The sequence below is a fragment of the Bos indicus x Bos taurus genome, chromosome 6 (genome assembly GCF_003369695.1).
Source record: "Bos indicus x Bos taurus breed Angus x Brahman F1 hybrid chromosome 6, Bos_hybrid_MaternalHap_v2.0, whole genome shotgun sequence".
In the NCBI taxonomy this organism is placed as follows: Eukaryota; Metazoa; Chordata; class Mammalia; order Artiodactyla; family Bovidae; genus Bos; species Bos indicus x Bos taurus.
In genome coordinates this window covers 92,905,240-92,925,348 of record NC_040081.1, presented here as the reverse complement: position 1 = coordinate 92,925,348, position 20,109 = coordinate 92,905,240, and the positions used below count along the sequence as shown (strand labels likewise).

The 20,109-nt window shown below is 40.9% G+C and overlaps 1 protein-coding gene across 2 annotated transcripts in view; it reads right to left on the bottom strand.

Annotated features, from left to right (window-relative positions):
• ANXA3 (annexin A3) overlaps positions 1-20,109 on the bottom strand; it is a 73,281-nt gene that overhangs the window by 5,264 nt on the left and 47,908 nt on the right. For both annotated transcript variants that reach the window (XM_027544848.1, XM_027544847.1), the window contains exons 7-12: positions 18,496-18,575; positions 12,745-12,801; positions 12,301-12,394; positions 9,356-9,451; positions 4,679-4,737; positions 2,592-2,714 (exon numbers count right to left, since the gene is read on the bottom strand). In XM_027544848.1, coding sequence (XP_027400649.1) covers positions 2,592-2,714; positions 4,679-4,737; positions 9,356-9,451; positions 12,301-12,394; positions 12,745-12,801; positions 18,496-18,575 — 509 coding nt within the window. The remainder of the gene's footprint in view (positions 1-2,591; positions 2,715-4,678; positions 4,738-9,355; positions 9,452-12,300; positions 12,395-12,744; positions 12,802-18,495; positions 18,576-20,109) is intronic.

Below are 20,109 nucleotides of genomic sequence, written 5' to 3'. Positions count from 1 at the left end.
TCATCCAATTTTTTAAAATGTCTTAGTATTAAGAGACACACATTTGTTTTTCACCTACTTTCTTCCTCTTCTCCTCTCCAATCATCACCCGAGAAAGGTGTTAATGAGCACAGAAATGTCTAAATTAAAGGCAGAAGGAAGCAGAAGACAGAAGCCAAGGCAGGAATGATAGACAAAAAGATTCTATTCATCAATACTGAAAACGTAATGAAATTACTTAATAATCTATGTTAGGCAACAGAAATGAAGACACCTAAGATAATTTTAAATTACACACTGAACTCTTCAGCAATGGATTTTTATTTTCTATCAAGATACACATTGCTTACATGTTTTCTAATACAATAAGCCTCAATTACCCAGGCCATCTGGAGAGGGAGAGCTACGAGTTAATTGAATTTTCTGGTTTGCCAAGGGTGAACCAAAGAACCTCTTCATGTTTCAACCTTGTTACTGGAAATCTTTATAAAATGTATGTGTCTCCTTTTCTGCCTTGGTAAGTACAATTTAGTTAACATTATTGTATCTTCCTCTGTTGATTGAAACTATTGTAATGTGTCAGAATCGATTCAAATTGCATTGAGCGTGAGCAGAGGATGAAATCTGTGCTAAGCCCCAGGTGCAACCGGACAGTTGCCTTTTTGAATAAATTTTCTTTTTCAACTTAAGCATGTATCTTTTCCTGCAAAGGTTTAGTACAAAAACAACAGCTCTCATTAAAAAAAAAAAAAAAGATTTTGATGAGCAAATCTAGTTGACTAATTGAGGTGCAGTGGAAGTCAGTTGATAATATTTACCAAAATCCCAAGGACAGGGAAGCCTGGCGTGCTGCAGTCCATGGGGTCACAAAGAGCCGGACACGACTAGCAACTGAACAACAATCAAAATTACAGGTGTACTGACATCTGTCTCAGCACTCCTACCTATTATTGAGTACTCATCCTTCAGATACACTTGTACCTGATGAAATCACATATGCATATTGCAGTGTTGTTTAGAATAGCAAGAAACTTGAAACATCTGTTGATGTGGCAGGTACAAATATACAAGTAATGGAATGATATGCAGCTGTTAAAAAGAATGAGAAAGCTTCCTAGCAACCTAAATGTCCATCCACAAAGGAATGGATAAAGAAGATATGGTATATACATACATACAATGGAATATTACCCAGCCATTAAAAAGAATGAAATAATGTCATTTGCAGCAACATGGTAGACTTAGAGAGTATCATACTGAGTGAAGTAAGTCAGACAAAGAAGGAGAAATATTGTAAGACATCTCTTATATGTGGAATCTAAAAAGAAATGATACAAATGAACTTACTTACAAAACAGAAAGAGATTCACAGTCTTAGAGAATGAACTTATGGCTGCCGGCATAAGGGTGGTGGAAGGGTGGAGGGAAGGGACAGTTAGGGAGTTTAGGATGGACATGTACACACTGCTGTATTTAAAATGAATAGCCAACAAGGACCATTGTACAGCACATGGAACTCTGCTCAATGCTATGTGGCCGTCTGGACAGGAGGGAAACTTGGGGGAGAATGGATACATGTACATGTATGGTTGAGTTCCTTCACTGTTCACCTGAAACCATCACAACATTGTTTATCAATCGGCTATACTCCAATGCAAAATAAAAAGGTTAAAAAAAAAAAGAATGAGAAAGCTTCCTTCCTGAAATGCAAAGAACCCCAAAGTGCAGAATCATGTTATCTTTTGTGTAAAACAAAGAGGAAATGTAAAATATATCCTTTTGTTCTACTGCCAGAAAGAATAACTGAAATAAAACAGTGCAGTATAAGAAAACAGATAAGCAATTTGCATATGCAGTTCACAAAAGAAGAAAAATCAGTGGCCACTAAACCTGAAAAAAATAAAATGCTGAGTGCCTTTTATGTACCTAGGATTTTAGAGCTGAAAAATAATTACTATCTTTAAGAAATATTTTGTCACTCTTTTTTTGAGGTTTCTTTCTTTTTTCTTAATCTTTAGGTTGGAATAGAATTGCTTTACAATGTTGTGTAAGTTTCTGCTGTACAAAACATGAACCAGCCATATGTGTACACATACACCCTTCCTCTGAAAAGTCCCTCCCAGCCACCCCCACGCTCTCCATCTGGGTCATCTCAGCATCAAGCTGAGCTCCATGGGCTATACAGCAGCTTCCCACTGGCTGTTTCACCCAGAGGGGTGTCTATATGTCAATGCTACTCTCTCAATTTGTCCCACCCTCTCCTTCCCTCCTGGTGTCCACAAATCAATTCTCTACCTCTGTACCTCTATTCCTGCCCTGAAAATAGGTTCAGAAACACCATTTTTCGAGATTCCATATTTGTGCATTAATACATGACACTTGTTTTTCTCTTTCTGACTTACTCCACTCTGTACGACAGACTCTAGATTCATCCACATCACCACTGACTCAAATTCACTCCCTTTTCTGGCTGACAAATAATTCAGAAAACATATTTACACACTGTCAAGGAGAGAGAAACCTAAATCATGAATTTCCATGTTTTGAGAATTATAAGGGAAATGGGTAGAGAGAGGCAAGATATGTTTTGCTATTTTTAAGAAGAGACTTACTTTAATTGCTGAATACAGGGAGTAGCCAGAAAGCTTCTTAAACTCTGCTCGAATGTCCAGAAGGTCAATTTCTGATCTGGAAACCATTATTCGGTTCAGAGTAAACTCATCAGTTCCGGCACCCTGTTAAGAAATCCAAGTGTCCACGAGACCAATCTCATTGCTCACAAAACAACACGTGGATATTCATCAGACACTGATATGGTACACAGACTATTCAACCACAGTGACTCTCCTTCTCTCATTTTTCATCAAACATCCTCATTCATTTATTCAAGAAACATTTTCTGCCATTGCATTGCTAAATGCTGAAAACAGAGATGACATGCCCCTGTTAAGCTTTCAGTTTTGTAAAGGATACAGGTGAGAAAATGGCCATTACAATAAAATCTGACATATGGGAAGTATTGGGTACCATGGGAGCATATGTTAGGGAGGCCTACCATATGCTAATCAAGGATTAGTAAAGCACTGTTTGAGAAAGTGGGATTTAAGCTGGGGCCTAAATAGTCAGCCAGGAGAAGAAGGAGTGGAGTTCTTATGTAGAGGGAAAAAAAAGTTTCAATATAAGATACAGCATACATGACGCTTTAGGGCAAGAAATAATACCACATTTAAGGATACATAAGTAATAAGAAGGAACAGCAAGGAATATATCTGGAAAGGCCAGACCTTATAAACCATGAAATGAAATTCTGACTTCATCCTGAGTGTGAAGAACTATTTGCAGTCTGTTAAAAATGAGTGTGTTGAGATCAGATCAGATTTGTAGTTTCAGAAGGTTCCTTTGACAGCAGCAGTATGAAGAGTGGATTTCAGAAAAAGAGTAGGGTGAAGATGACAGAATAAGACTGGAAGCTTTGAGATCCATTCAGAAGTGTTTATATAACCGAGAGAGAGGGAGAGAGAGAAAGAGATGTTGATGGCCTGATCTACAATAATGGTAGTAGGGATGGAGAAAATTGATAAGATTTAAGAGATGCTTGTAAAGGTAGACTGACAAATCTTAATGATGTTTGAGAAGAAAGAGGGAAAGAGAAGTGTAGAATTTCTAGCTGAGCAGTTAGGTGGATATTGACACCATTCATTTATTCGTTCAACAAATGCTTACTGAGCACAACAAATGCTTACAGAACACACACTCTCATGGAGTTCTCGCTGATGGAGGTGGACAGGAAGGACAGCAAGTTAGTGGTACTGAGAACGATGGGGTGGAGTGTGAGTGAAAGGAAGTCAGTTGACCTGGGTAGACAGGGAAGACCTCTCTCAGGAGGACGCATGAGCTGAGACCTCAGAGATCAGAAGGAGGCAACCATAGATAGATATGGAGGAGACACACACAAGGCAGAGAGCATGACAAATGCCAAGACCCTGACATGGGTAGACGCTTGGAGTAATCAAGAAACAGAAAGAAAGCTGATGTGGCTAAGCCGTAGAGAACAAGGCTGGGGAGGAAAGGTATAACTTCAGTGAGTTAGGCAAGGCTAGTTCCTATCAGTGTTATCCACTGAGATGACTGAAGGCAGGATGCAGAGCAAGACTGGGATGGGAGGTGACCAAAGTGCTGTTTACTGTGGACGCAGCTTTGAAAGGGCACGTGGACTTCTACAGGAAATGTCCAGGAAGAAACTGAAGTCAGCATCTTCTGCATGCCAGGCTCACTATGAGGGTCTGAAGATATAAACAAGAAAGGACTGAACAGATTCACAGAGCTCCCCACCCAGAAGTGACAGCAGATGAGAAAACACAGGGTTTCTACATCCTGAAAGGTGGCTAGCTCAGTGTAAGTAAGTAAGGCAGCTTGAGAGGCCACTGGATCACGTTTGAGGGCTGTTGTCCTGAAACCAATCAACTGCCCACATTACTGTGAAGTGGGAGAAATAATTTAGTCAGCACTTCAGCGCACCTACCTCTGTAATGATTAGGAAACTCATTATCAACCTATGAGCCAAATTAGCAGACAGATTAGCTACAAAAGAGAACTCTATCAATATGGAAAAGAAACAGGAAATGCCATCAATATTAAGTAATATTTTTACATTTTCCTTGAGGGAAGCTAAGAATATAAATGAAATTTCCAGACCAACCTTCAAAGCTCGGTACAGTCTTTCAGCTAAAAAGGCAGGCGTGTTCCTTGCACAACGAACTGTTACAAAAAAGCAAAGTAATGTTCAGTTTCATTTAATAGAAATTGAGTTAATCTATAGTAATACATTTTTTAAAAAGATTCTTTTTGGGTAACCATACCATTCTCCTCCTCCCCACTCCTAGCTTTTCTTTAGAATGAAAGAATGAATGAATGCTTAACCTGAATTTTGAAGCCTTATAATGTCATATTTGCATGGAACTTTAACACAGTAATTATCCTTAGCCACAGGGAAAATAAAATTACCTGCCAAAGATACTCCCACAGTAGCTGACTCATTTCCAGATCCCAGACACACCAACACCTACGCTTACATTTGATAATTCCCTAGGGTGTACCGCTGCTCCATTTCTAACATCTTTGACTACTGATGAATAGCTTGGGTCTAAAGATTGCAGAGATGTTGCTCCAAATAACTCATTAGGTAAATAGGGGCACTGGAGCTCAGCTTAAAAGTAATTTTTCCAACAGAAAGATTTTTTTCTTAAGTGACTGAATTAGAATTTATAGACTGATTAATTACATTATAACCAGTGCGTGTAATCTAAATTCAGTCATTAAAAACAAACACATTAAATCGTTCAATTCTTTATTTTGAAATAATGAGTAAAGCAGAAACAATAATAATAAATAACTGCAAAAACATGAGCAAATGAATTATCCTTTAAAGTGAAAGTAGCCAGGAGAAAAGTCTGTAGGGAATAAGTCTGTTTATTGCAACACAATTACTTGTATCATCTTAAATTTGATCTCTAGGTAGAAAGCTGATCAAAAGTGAATGAATTTTATAATGAATTTTGGAGATCAGAACAAGAACAGTGGCTTTCTCATAGTGCCTTTCAGACTCTTTTAAGGAAAGTGAAAAGACCTTTTGTGTCTGTGTCTTAAGGGAAACAGAGAAATGTATTAGGAACATGGAATCTGGGACAAACATGATAACAGCTACAGATTTGAAACTGTCTGAGAAGAAATCAAGGATGTGAATTGGTATTATCTATATTTTCCTCAAACTTACATTCAGCAAGCCTTAATCATTCGATTGAGAGTTTTTGTGCCTGCTTTTATCCTATTAACTCTTTCAATCATCTCGCTCCCCACAGACTAAATGCAGGGAATCCTTTCTTTCCATAATCCTTTATCCTCTCCTTCGCTTTATGGTCTTAACTACCAGATTTTTTCCTCATGTCTGAATATTTGGGGAAGTGGTAGCATATACAGTATAAGGAAGCCTGCTTTAAGACTCAACCCCAGGAGGGAAACTTGGGGAAATTCCAAAGAATCAGGGAGTCCACTGAAGTTCATTATGATGATCAAGAGTTCATGGTTGCCTGCTTCTTACCATCTGTGTTCTTTTGACCAAACTTTCTCAGGCCTTCCCCTGACCCCTGTCACAGGCCCCTGAATCCTCGCTTGGTCCCCAGACTGAGCAAGTACCAAAATGCCAACATGCCTCCTTTTCAGGTTGTCCTAAGAACAGGCTGATGTGGTGAGATACGCTTCCTGTCAACCCCCAATCCCAATGATCCTGCCTCCTTGCTTGTCCAACTTCTTTAAAAATTTCTGCTAGGGCTTTCCTGATGGTCCAGTGGTTAAGAATCCATGTACCAATGGAGGGGACACGGGTTCGATCCCTGGGTCCGGGGAGATCCCACATGCTGTGTCACGACTACTGAGCCCACGAGCTATAACTACTGAAGCCCACACACCCTGGAGTTCTTGCTCCAGAAGGGACGGCACCTCAGTGATAAGCCCATACCACAACTAAAGAATAGCCCCCCTTGCCACAACTAGAGAAAAGCCCATGCAGCAACGAAGACCCAGCACAGCGAAAAATCAATCTTAAAAAAAAAAGGGCTTCTGTTAAAATCTGTTTATCTCTTCTCCATAAAAGAAAAGCTTTTTCTGTTTGATTTTCAGACTCCTGTATACATTTCTGAGATTAAACTCTTCTCCCTAATGAAATAGTCTTTTTGAAGAAAGCTTCTTCCTATCTACGTACAGATTTGACAACTAGTGATCTTCTTACTGTGCATTTCTGAGACGTTAGAACTCAGATGGTTTTTCATGTCGAAAGCTACGTGTTGACAGTCTATTAGATTCCTTGTATATGAAATAGCCAGGACAGGCAGATCTATTGACACAGAAAGGAAACTGGTGGTTGCAAGGGGTGGGGAGTGACTATCAGTGGGCACAGGGTTTCTTTGAGGGCTGATGGAAAGATCCCAGACTAATATTCTGGTGACAGTTGCACAATTCTGTGAAACCAGAGAGCACTGAATTGCATACTTCGGGTGAATTTTATGGTACTTGACTTCTATTTCAATAAAGATTTTTTTTTTTAATGTATTCCAATGATAGACTGAAATAGAAAATGAAAGTGAGACATATCTTGAACTTTAAATTAGTTAAATTTTAAAGTCTTTCTTTCACTTGATAAAATAACACACACTGTAGCCCAAATTTAGTGCATAATTCAGCATCTATTTCCAAAAATGCCTCTTAGCTCAATGAAATGAGAATTTGTACATCTTAATAAAGTTTTTCAAATGATACAGCAGGCAAGGTAAAAAGCAGCAAGACTGATGCAAAGGTTAAAAGATGAAATGAAAACAATTAACTGACTGTATCACTGACACTTGAATATTCTCAGAGCTAAGTATGGAGACTGATCTCTGATTTGTTTCTTTTTTTTTAATTGAAAAAGAAGCTTTTTATTCTTTCTTGGCCTGTCTTCTAGCAAGTCACCTATACACACACACATATGTGCTTGCTAAGATGATTTAGTTGTGTCTGACTCTGTGCAACCCTATTGATTGTAGCCTACCAGGCTCCTCTGTCCATGGAATTCTTCTCCAGGCAAGAATACTGGAGTGGGTTGCCATGCCCTCCTCCAGGGGGTCTTCTCCACTCAGGGACTGAACTTGTGTCTCTTATGTTCCCTGCATTGGCAGGTGGATCCTTTACCACTAGTGCCACCTGGGAAGCCCATATATATGTGTGTGTGTGTACGTATTTTTTAAAAGCAGCATTTGGATCCTATTCTTGGCACTGAAGAGAGGATCAGAAGTTAGTGAAATAACACATGCAGAGGAAATCCTGAGAATAGATGCCAAACCTTAGGGAGGGCTTGCTCCCTGGTACTTTTTCTGTAATTTAGAATACTTCACTGTGGACGGGGTGACACATGCAGGTTTCAATCTCTGTTTCCCTGGAAGCACATTGGAGAGGCTGGTTAACATCACAGGCTGTGGAGCCCAAATGCCTAGGTTAGAACCCCAGCTCCACCACACTTTCCCTGAGTAACTGGGGAAAGGAACTTAACCTTTTGGTGCCTCAGGTCTCCTATGGGGATAATAACAGTCCCTCACCCATGGGATTGTCATGAGGCTTAAATGGGTTGATGTTTGCCAAGAGGTTAGCATAATGCCGAGCATGTCGTAAGTGCCTGACGAGTGTTTATTTAAAAAGTACAATTTGAGGCAGCTTCCACCCTCCAGAGGTGGTAATTAACATTTGAAAGATGAATCAGAGCCTCATTCTGGAGATTACCCTTAGATATCAGCTATCTTTATCTCACTGGAGAAGCTATTAATTATTATGATTGATGTTAGATATGACATTTCATTGGTAAAATGATAAGCTGTACAGGTACTCCTACCCTGGCATTAGCAGAGAAGCAAGACCAACAGTCACCAGAAATTGGAGAAGTTTAGGATTCTGAACAATCCTGTGTGCTTAGAGCATTTAGATTAAGTTGTTGGTAAAGAATCCCGCCTACAATGCAGGAAATACAGGAGACATGGGTTTGATCCCTGGGTCAGGAAGATCCCCTAGAGGATGAAATGGCAACCCAGTCCAGTATTTTTGCTTGAAAAATCCCATGGACAGAGGAGCCTGGAGGGCCAGAGACTATGGGGTCACAAAGAGTGGGACACCACTGACTGACTAAGCACTCATGCACGCTTGACTTGGACTAGAATGGTCACTGAAGCCTGTCTTTGAAGAGTGTCTCATTCCTCTGAATGCATCATTCTTGCAAGGTGTTCTTTGGGTGCCTAAAAGCACAGACTGCAGAGACCTGATGGAGAAGACAGATCAGCTTACATAACCATGTTTTTGTCTGCTTGTTAATCCACGTGTCTCTCCAGGCACAGATTCAGTCCGTGACTTATTTTCTTTCTGATTTTCCCTGTTCGCACAGCCAACAAGGAGGAGACCCGTAGTTCTGTCCTGAGTTTAATGTTGGGAGGCCACTGACATCTTCCAAAAATAACCAAACATGATTAATTACCATATGGGCTTAGATCTATGCTTTCAATGGGCTCCATAAAAATGCCAGTAGAAGTGTAACATTTTTCTCTCTCAAGGAGTTTATAATCCAAACGTGGTACCAAGATAAACACAAAGTTAAAAGGCAAAGGAAGCCCTAAACAGAGAACATCTTCCTGCATCCATTTCACAATATTTGTTGAGCATAGGTGTGTACCATGGACTGTGCTGAGGGCTCGGGGGAGCATAAAGATGGATCAGTCAGGATTCTGAGATGAAAAGAGCTGATCCTGACACTGATTGAAAACAAGTGCAAAGTACCTCAGTTTATAAGCACTCGTGGACTTACCTATGGCCAGCAGTAAGTCTTCAAAATGGCCAGACAATTCTCCTTTTATGCTATCCTCAATGTCCTTCTGGCTGATGTTTCTGTATTCATCAAATGCTGAAAAGCAGCATCGCAAAAAAATTGAAAGCATCCCAGTTGACACCTGAATATATTTTAGCTTCTGATTTGATATGCAGCACATCATGTTATTAAGTAGCAAGCACAAACACTTCTTTAAACCATCAAAAACTCAGCACGAAAGTTTTTGTTTTTAATTTCTTTTTAAAAATATCATCGACAATAAAACCTGAACTTCATAGGCCATTTTCTTCAATGATTAATCTCTCTCTCTCCTTTCTTCCCTCACCATCCCAGGCTGTAAGCATTTAAAATAGCCTGAAAGGTTAAATGATAAACAATTTCTCTAGCAAGGTGGGCTAACTTTTAAAAGATAACAGCACCTGGAAACAAGAATGTGGTCATGAGTCAAATATATTTTAAATCTGCTACTGAAATCTTAATTGTGAAGATTTCTTTGTGCTGAATAAATCACTCCCCAAGGCAGCAGAGCCTATATCCTACTTACTGGAAGGCATTGAAAGTTCTTGGTCAATATTTCCCGAAAGTAAAACCTGTACGCACATCACCTAGCATGGAAGGATACTTCATAAGCCAAGTATATTGTTTCCAAGTAAGTTTTGAAAACAGAAAATTTGGAGACCTATGATTGTTTGGTTTTTATTTTTCAAATAAAGACATTAACAAAGCAACTATAATATACTATTACTATTATTTTATAAAAAGGATGAAATTTCAATGTCCAAGTCTCCTCATTTTCCCACGAACTCGGCGTAAGCATAGTCATGCACCGTGGTGGTTCTCTAGACCAGCACAGGGAAGATACAGTTGGATGTCCACAGGAAGTGGAGTTCTAGATTTTTGGGTGCTGTTGCTTCCAGAATGACCCAGGGAGATGCATGAGTGAAGGGATGGGTGCTTAGCAATTCCATGGAATAGCTGGTCTGAGAAAAACAGCTTCCCCACCCCACCCATTTACCTTCATATCAGAAAAAGTTGAATGATAATCCATATTTATGCATTAAAAGAGATCACCCGTAATGCCTGGTTTTCCTGGAAAGTGGCTAACTAGGCAAGAAAGGGGCTGGAAGCCTTGATTTAGGATCTGCCATCAGCAGGAACACTCCTCTCTGCTTTCAGCCCAGAGGGTGGCTCCTCTTTCCTCCCTGATAAACCGACCCTGTCTATTATCTGTCACATACTCATTTCACACTCTAGAAGGTAATGCTCAAAATCCTCCAAGCCAGGCTTCGACGGTACATCAACTGAGAACTTCCAGATGTACAAGCTGATTTAGAAAAGGCAGAGGAACCAGAGATCAAATGGCTAACATCTGCTGGATCACAGAAAAAGCAAGGTAATTCCAGAAAAACATCTACTTCATTGACGATGCTAAAGTCTTTGACTGTGTGGATCACAACAAACTGGAAAATTCTTCAAGAGATGGAAATACCAGATCACCTTACCTGCCTCCTGAGAAATCTGTATGCAGGTCAAGAAGCAACAGTTAGAACCAGACATGGAACAATGGACTGGTTCCAAATTGGGAAAGGAGTACATCAAGGCTTTATATTATCACCCTGCTTATTTAACTTATAGGCAGAGTACATCATGCAAAATGCTGGGCTGGATGAAGCAAGCTGGAATCAAGATTGTCGGGAGAAATATCAATAACCTCAGATATGCAGATGACATCACCATTATGGCAGAAAGCGAAGAGGAACTAAAGAGCCTCTTGATGAAGATGAAAGAGGAGAAGGAAAAAGCTGGCTTAAAACTCAAAATTCAAAAACTGAAGATCTTGGCATCCAGTCCCATCACTTCAGGGAAAATAGATGGGGAAACAATGGAAACAGTGACAGACTTTATTTTCTTGGGTTCTAAAATCATTGCAGATGGTGACTGCAGCCATGAAATTAAAAGACACTTGCTCCTTGGAAGAAAAGCTATGACAAACCAAGATAGCATATTAAAAAGCAGAGACATCACTTTGCTAACAAAGGTCCATCTAGCCAAAGCTATGGTTTTTCCAGTGGTCATGTATGGATGTGAGAGCTGAACAATAAAAAAGGCTGAGCACTGAAGAACTGATGCTTTAGAACGGTGGTGTTGGAGAACACTCTTGAGAGTCCCTTGGACTGCAAGGAGATCAAACCAGTCAGTCCTAAAGGAAATCAGTCCTGAATATTCATTGGAAGGACTGGTGCTAAAGCTGAAGCTCCAATACTTTGGCCACTTGATGCAAAGAACTGATTCATTGGAAAAGACCCTGATGCTGGGCAAGATTGAAGGCAGGAGGAGAAGGGAACGACAGAGGATGGATGGCATCACCGACTCAATGGACATGAGTTTGAGCAAGCTCCAGGAGATGGTGAAGGACAGGGAAGTCTGGAATGCTACAGTCCAAAGAGTTGCAAAGAGTTGGACACAACTGAGTGACTGAACAACAACACTAGGGGATAAAGAATCTGCCTGCAATGCAGGCGACACAGGAAATGTGGCTTTGATCCCTGGATCAGGAGGATCCCTTTGAAGGAGGAAATGGCAACCCACTCCAGTATTCTTGCCTGGAAAATCCGATGGACAGAAGAACCTGTAGGGCTACAGTCCATGGGGTTGCAAAGAGTTGGACATGACTGAGTGACTAAACACACATAGGTAATCTACTCAGCTCCGAGGATAAAACCCGAGTACTGTTGATTCTCCCTTGAGTTGGAGCACAGCTTTCCCTGGTCGTTTCCTGAAATGTCTGTACATAAAAATGGGACCGCCTTCACCATTTTTAACTTCATTTTCCAGAATTATGCATATTAAACCCTGAAGTACTTGCAAAAACACCACAACGCAGAGAAAAAAAAAAAAAAAAGATTGTAACGTTGAGTCCATACTCAGTTTCAATTGAGGAAAGCTCCTTAGACACAGGATGTCGGTGAAGGCATCTTCATCCGTGCCCCATCTCTTTTCACCAGCATTATAGAGAATCTGTTGGACAAGAGAGAAGACGTAAATGCTAGTACGGACCCAATTCTGCCTCTTTTTGAGGAGGTGGGATGAGAAGAGGGCTAAGTTTATTTTATAGGTCACTGAGGTTTTCGATAAGCCGTGTCTCTCACTTCTAGCAGAAAAATCTGACAGTTGAAGTTGCAGAAGCCAGGGGAATAATAACCAGCACTGGGGAAGGCAGAAAGATGGAGCTAAGGTATCGCTGGGCTTCAGGCTTCTCCTTCAGACAGAAAAGAAGAGAGCATGGCCCTAACTGATGCCGGAGATATTAGAAGGCAGTCAGGAGGGAGGAGAGTTCAAGGAGATGTTTTCTCTGCTCTGTTACTGACCTGAGCATCCTTTCTGGCCAGCTGCTCATCCACTTTTAGACTCTCATCTCTTCTGCCCTAATCAGAGAAGATAAAAATGAAGGCAGTCTTTTTAAAGATAAATATTCTATCATTTGGCATTTGAACCTGCGGGGCCTCTTAGAGCTGTTTCTTCCAGTGAGGACCACACGGCCCAAAGGAATTGAGCACTCACAGCTCTCTTTCTGGCCCTGCCGCTGACTAGCCGTGAAGTCTGCAGCAAATTCTTAGTCTTCTGAGCACGAGTTTCCTTTTCTGGAAACTCAAGGTCTTCAGGAAATCATAAGACAAGCCACACCTTGGGAGAAAATGTATGCAAACACATATCTGATACAGGACTTGTATCTAAAATACATAGAAGCTCTTAAAACTCGACAAAAAGAGAACAGACAACCCAATTAAAAATGGGCAAAGTATCTGAATAGATATCAGACACACAGATGGCGAGAAAGTGCATGAAAAGATGCTCAACAACATCTCTCTCTCTCTGTCCTGTCCAACTCTTTGTGACCCCTTGGACTGTAGCCCACCAGACTCCTCTGTCTGTGTGATTTCCCAGGCAAGAATACTGGAGTGGGTTGCCATTTCCTTCTCCGGGGGATCTTTCCGACCCAGGGATCGAACAAAGGTCTCCTGCATTGGTAGGTGAATTCTTTACCACTGAGCCACCTGGGAAGCCCACAGTGAAATAGCACTCAGTGATGGAAAAAAAAAAAAAAAGGAAATGAGTTATTAAGCCATGAAACGATGCAGTCTGAAAAGCCTATACACTGTATTATTTCAACTATAGGACCATCTGGAAAAGGCTAAACTATAGAGATAAAAAGATCACTGGTTACCAGAGGTTCAGAGGGAGAAAGAGAGGGACGAATGGCTGAAGCACAGAAGATTTTTAGGGCAGTAAAACTATTCCATATGATTCTGTAATGGTGGATGCAAGGCATTAAACATTTGTCCAAACCCATAGGACGAATAACGCAAAGAGTGAATCCTAACGTAAAGTACAGACTGTAGTTAATAATGTGTCAGTTCATTCATTCATCATGTAATCATCATCTAATTCATTTATCATTTAATTCATTCATCAGCTATAACCAATGTACCACGCTAATGCAAGATGTGTGCGAGGAGGAGGGGCATGTGGGAGGTTTCTGTAGCTGCTGCTGCATTTTTCTGGAGATCTAAAATGGCTCTAAAAATAAAGTCTATTAAAATAAACCCAAAACTCAAAGATTCCCCACTAACTCTACTATTGAAGGCTCTGTGGCTAAGTATGTGTGCTTGCACATAAATAATTCAGGACATTATAGAAGATGGAAGATGGAGAAGGAAAGAGGATTGTCTGAATTATTTTACAAATTACAGGTGAATGAAACTTTTGGCTATAATACTTTAAAAAATGCATTTGTTCTAAACTAGTGGCTACCAATTGGAGAAGGCGATGGCACCCCACTCCAGTACTCTTGCCTGGAAAATCCCATGGACAGAGGAGCCTGGCAGGCTGCAGTCCATGGGGTCAATAGAGTTGGACATGACTGAGCGACTTCACTTTCACTTTTCCCTTTCATGCATTGGAGAAGGAAATGGCAACCCACTCCAGTGTTCTTGCCTGGAGAATCCCAGGGACGGGGAAGCCTGGTGGGCTGAGTTGGACACGACTGAAGTGACTTAGCAATAGCAGTAGCAGTGGCTACCAATGGGGAAAGGGAAGCGAGCAGGGGCATTATAGGGTCAGGGGAATAGGAGATATAAATTATTAGGTATAAAATAAGCTATAAGGATACACTGCACAACACAGGAAATAAAGTTCAATATTTTATGATAACTATAAATGGAGTTCAGTCAGTTCAGTCGCTCAGTCATGTCCCACTCTTTGTGACACCATGGACTGCAGCACGCCAGGCCTCCCTGTCCATCACCAACTCCCGGAGTTCGCTCAAACTCACGTCCATCGAGTTGGTGATGCCATTCGATCATTTTATCCTCTGTCGTCCCCTTCTCCTCTTGCCTTCAATCTTGCCCAGCATGAGAGTTTTTCCAACGAGTCAGTTCTTCACATCAGGTAGCCAAAGTATTGGAGTTTCAGCTTCAGCATCAGTCCTTCCAACGAATATTCAGGACTGATTTCCTTTAGGATGGACTGGTTGGATCTCCTTGCAGTCCAAGTGACTCTCAAGAGTTGTCTCCAACACCACAGTTCAAAAGCATCAATTCAGCAATTATGCTTCAGTATAAATAAATAATAAACAAAAATTTTACAGAATATATTTATGCCTATTTACAAATATTAGGTCTTTGTATGTCTGCCTGACTTTTGCATGATTTCTTTTCTCTGTTTTCCAGTGCTGCTGCTACTTTGCTCCAACTAGCCTTCTCTGGTTTGCTGCTTTCTTATTTTCCTTTCATCACTCACTCTGTTCCAATAATAAAGGTGTTGATGATCGTTGGCATTAATTCCAATAAGCTGCCACCACCACGTATCAATGACTTTCTCTGCTGTTATTTATACTCTTTCTCTCTCTGTATTTTCACAGCAGCCTCTGTGGTTGGTAATACTATTATTTTAATTTTACAGATGTGAAATGAAGGCTTTAAGGCTTGAGTTAAAGTAACTTGTCTAAGTACATAGAGCTGGTAGGCAGCAGAGGAGTAGGAAGGTCCAGGCCTGATTCTGAAACCCTGTCCAGGAGACCTGCTCTCCACTGCCTCCTGTGGGTGTGTGTGCTCACCACACATACACATAGATGTACACTTATGAATACTGACCTGTGGGACTGTATGTTTGTAACGATGTCTCATCAACTTGGATTTATAGATTCAAACTTCATAATGAGGATAAATTGTTCCCTAGTGGCATGATGACAAGTGTTGCCTCGACCCTCAGGCTGGGACAGTGATCGGGATTTTCCTACACATTAAGGGGTATGTAAATCAGCTGAAAGAGGCTGTTGAGATAGGGCTTAAGTCATTTCCTCTCTTGCACATGTGAATGCATGCACGCTAAGTTGCTTCAGCTGTGTCCAACTCTTTGGGCCCCTATGGGCTATAGCCAGCCACACGTCTCCGTCCAAGGGATTTTCCAGGCAAGAATACAGGAGTGGGTTGCCATCTCCTCCTCCAGGGGATCTTCCCAAGCCAGGGATCAAACCTGCATCTCCTACGTCTCCTGCATTGGCAGGAGGGTTCTTTACCACTAGCGCCACCTGAGAAGCCTCTCTTACACACATCTATGACTGTATCTCATCCCTGACCTTCAGTTCAGTTCAGTTCAGTCCCTCAGTCATGTCCCACTCTTTGCAACCCCATGGACTGCAGCATGCAAGGCTTCCCTGTCCACCACCAACTCTGGGAGCTTACTCAAATGCATGTCCATTGAGTCAGTGATGCCATCCAACCATCTCAGCCTCTGTCATCCCCTTCTCCTCCCACCTTCAATCTTTCCCTGCATCAGGGTCTTTTAACAGTGAGTCCGTTCTTTGCATCAGGTGGCCAAAGTATTGGAATTTCAGCTTTAGCATCAGTCCTTCCAATGAATATTCAGGACTGATTTTCTTTAGGATGGACTGGTTGGATCTCCTTGCTGTCCAAGAGACTCTCAACAGTCTTCTCCAACACCACAGTTCAAAAGCATCAATTCTTTGGTGCTCAGCTTTCTTTATAGTCCAATTCTCACATCTATACATGACTACTGGAAAAACCATAATTTTGACTAGACAGACCTTTGTCGACAAAATAATATCTCTGCTTTTTAATATGCTGTTTGGTTTGTCAAAGCTTTACTTCCAAGGAGCAAGCGTCTTTCAATTTCATGGCTGCGGTCACCATCTGCAGTGATTTTGGAGCCCAAGAAAATAAAGTCTCTCACTGTTTCCATTGCTTCCCCATCTATTTGCCATGAAGTGATGGGACCAGATGCCATGATCTTAGTTTTCTGAATGTTGACTTTAAGCCAACTTTTTCACTCTCCTCTTTCACTTTCATCAAGAGGCTCTTAGTTCCTCTTCACTTTCTGCCATAAGGGTGGTGTCATCTGCATATCTGAGGTTATTGATATTTCTCCCGGCAATCTTGATTCCAGCTTGTGCTTCATCCAGCCTGGCATTTCCCATGATGTACTCTGCATATAAGTTAAATCAACAGGGTGACAATATACAGCCTTGACGTACCCCTTTTCCTATTTGGAACCAGTCTGTTGTTCCATGTCCAGTTCTAACTGTTGCTTCTTGACCTGCATACAGATTTCTCAGGAGGCAGGTAAGGTATTCTGGTATTCCCATCACTTGAAGAATTTTCCACAGTGTGTTATGATCCACACAGTCAAAGGCTTTGGCATAGTCAACAAAGCAGAAGTAGATATTTTTCTGGAACTCTCTTGCTTTTTCCATGATCCAATGGATGCTGGCAATTTGGTCTCTGGTTCCTCTGCCTTCTCTAAAACCAGCTTGAACATCTGGAAGTTCTCAGTTCACGTACTGTTGAAGCTTGGCTTGGAGACTTTTGAGCATTACATTACTAACGTGTGAGATGAGTGCAATTGTGCAGTACTTTGAACATTCTTTGGCATTGCCTTTCTTTGAGACTTGAATGAAAACTGACCTTTTCCAGTCCTGTGGCCACTGCTGAGTTTTCCAAATTTGCTGGCATATGGAGTGCAGCACTTTCACAGCATCATATTCAGACTTGAAATAGCTCAACTGGAATTCCATCACCTCCACTAGCTTTGTTCATAGTGATGCCTCCTAGGGCCCACTTGACTTCACGTTCCAAGATGTCTGGCTCTAGGTGAGTGATCACACCATCATGGTTTTCTGGGTCATGAAGACCTTTTTTGTGTAATTCTTCTGTGTATTCTTGCCACCTCTTCTTAATATCTTCTGCTTCTGTCAGGCCCCTACCATTTCCGCCCTTTATTGTGCTTGACCTTACCACCTTTTTCATAAAGCCATGAGCATCCTAAAAGAGACAGCAAGGTGTGGCCACATTTTGGTCATATGGTGATGAATGGTTTATCGGCTCCTCCACAGAGGGCAAGGATGAAGTTGCAGAAAGTCACTTTTTAAGTCCTGAGACTGATATACAACTTCTCCGAAGGTAATTCTCAATTATGCTTCCCACTTAATTTAAATGCTACCAAAAGTTATATATTCTTTGGAGTTCAGAAGAAAATCAGCATGTTCTTAAAAATGGAGACACTTACAATGGAAATAAATGATTTTTCTTCTAGATGAACTTGTGTGTGTGTTTAGTTGCTCAGCTGTGTCCAACTCTTCAAGACCCCATGGACTGTAGCCTGCCTTACTCCTCTGTCCACAGGATTCTCCAGGCAAGAATACTGGAGTGGGTTCCCATCCCCTCCTCCAGGGGATCTTCCTGACTCAGGAATTGAACCTAGGTCTCCCATATTGCAGGCGGATTCTTTACTATCTGAGTCACCAGGGAAACCCAGATGAACTTACAGAATATTTTCTAATGTATTACAAACCCTGATCAAAATACATTTAATCCATATACTGATCAAAACAATATTTTTTGGCTACTCATTATGTTATACTTTTATGATGGTAGTTAAATATTATGCTGCATGGTGGTGATGCAAATGTAAAATGAACAAATCATTTTATAAGGAAAATTGCAATCTCACTGTCTCAGTTTGGTTGTTTGAAAACTTCCTAAAAATCATTATTGAGCATGCATCTTATTGGGGAAAATGAAAAATGAAAAATAAAAACTTACATTTGCCAAAATCAACAGAGCTTTCCGGAAATCACCAGATGTTTCAGAACTAATCTCATCTCCAAGACTCTTCTTGTACGCTGAAACCAGATAAGAATGAAACTAAGCCTTGATAAGCTAAAATAATCATTTTAAAACAGAAAAGCTTAAATGTCAACATTGGCAAGGAATGAGTACCTGATAAAATAAATCTTGCTACTGCTTCTCTTCTTAATCTTTTAGTGCTCTTCTGCAATAGATAAATTCTTCTAATAACTATTACAATAGTGTGTGGTGTGGTAGTACCACAGAACAGAAAAAAATAAAAGGCTGCCATTCTGGATCAAATCATGGTTCATTTCATCTGACTACGGTACTAAGAAATGTATAGTGAGAAAGCTACGGTGGCTAAGCTATTCGTTTGATTTCCAATTTCTATTACATCTTTCTTCCATAGGAATAGAAACCTGGCCTTAAGCAAGACATAGTACACAGAGCTTCTAGACCACATTCTCAGCTCTCCTCTTGGCATGAAATGTAGGCAGACCTTTAGGACACTGCTGGGAGATCTCCTTAGTGATGGCTCATGTCCATCTTCGTGCCTTCCTCCATCCTACTCCTTGGTGTGTAGATTGATTGCTGGAGCTCAGGCAGCCATCTTGGTCTGTGAAGACCCACATCTGAGTGATGGCATAAAAATAAGCAGGAAGGGGTCTGGGTTCCTGAAAGTTCTGAGGAGCTATCACACCAGTCCTAGAATTGCTTATGTCCACACTTCTATATATGAAAGAAATAAATGTTCATCTTACTTAAGCCACTGTTATTTTTGCTGTATTGAACCTATCTCTAATCTTAATGCATACAGCTAGGTTGCTTTATTTGATAGCTCTCAAAAGTAAGAAAGCTACCCTAAAACATACTGTTTTTACGTTACAAATGCCAACTGTGTGTTCACATATGTTAATAGCCCCTTTTACATAGCCTGTGATGTGCAGTGTTCGATGCATCTCAAAACTCTGTTCTGTTCCATCCACGGAGTAGTATTTCTCTTGGAGCCACCTGTACACCTGGATGCAGCTGACACCATGGGGCCATCTGAACTGCCTGCCGCATTCTCAAGGACTCTATAAATCAGTCATATGAATACTTGTCCTTTTAAATCAGTAAAGGACAACTATAGAAAGTGATATGAGGACTTTCCTGGTGGCCCAGTGGTTAAGAATCCACCCGCCACTGCAGGGGACACGGGTTTGATTCATGGTCCAGAAAGATCCTACATGCCGAGGGGCAATTAAGTTGCAGGGTGCTGCAGCCACTGACCCCACAATCTACAGCCCATGAGCTGCAACAAGTGAAGTCACTGCAATGAGAAGCCCATGCCCTGCCACTAGCGAAAGCCCGAGTGCAGCAGCAAAGACCCAGCGGAGCCAAAAACAAATTTAAAAAAAGAAAATGATTTGAGATCATCAAATCTTAAGAACTGTGTTGAGACAAAAATTTTTTCAGTATGATTTTAGTAAGTCTCTTTTATGAAATCTATAATTTTCCAGAGCAATTCAAGTAAACAAAATCCACTATAAATACAGATTATTTATCTAAGTAATATTAACATTTAGTAGGCATCATTTTCCCTGA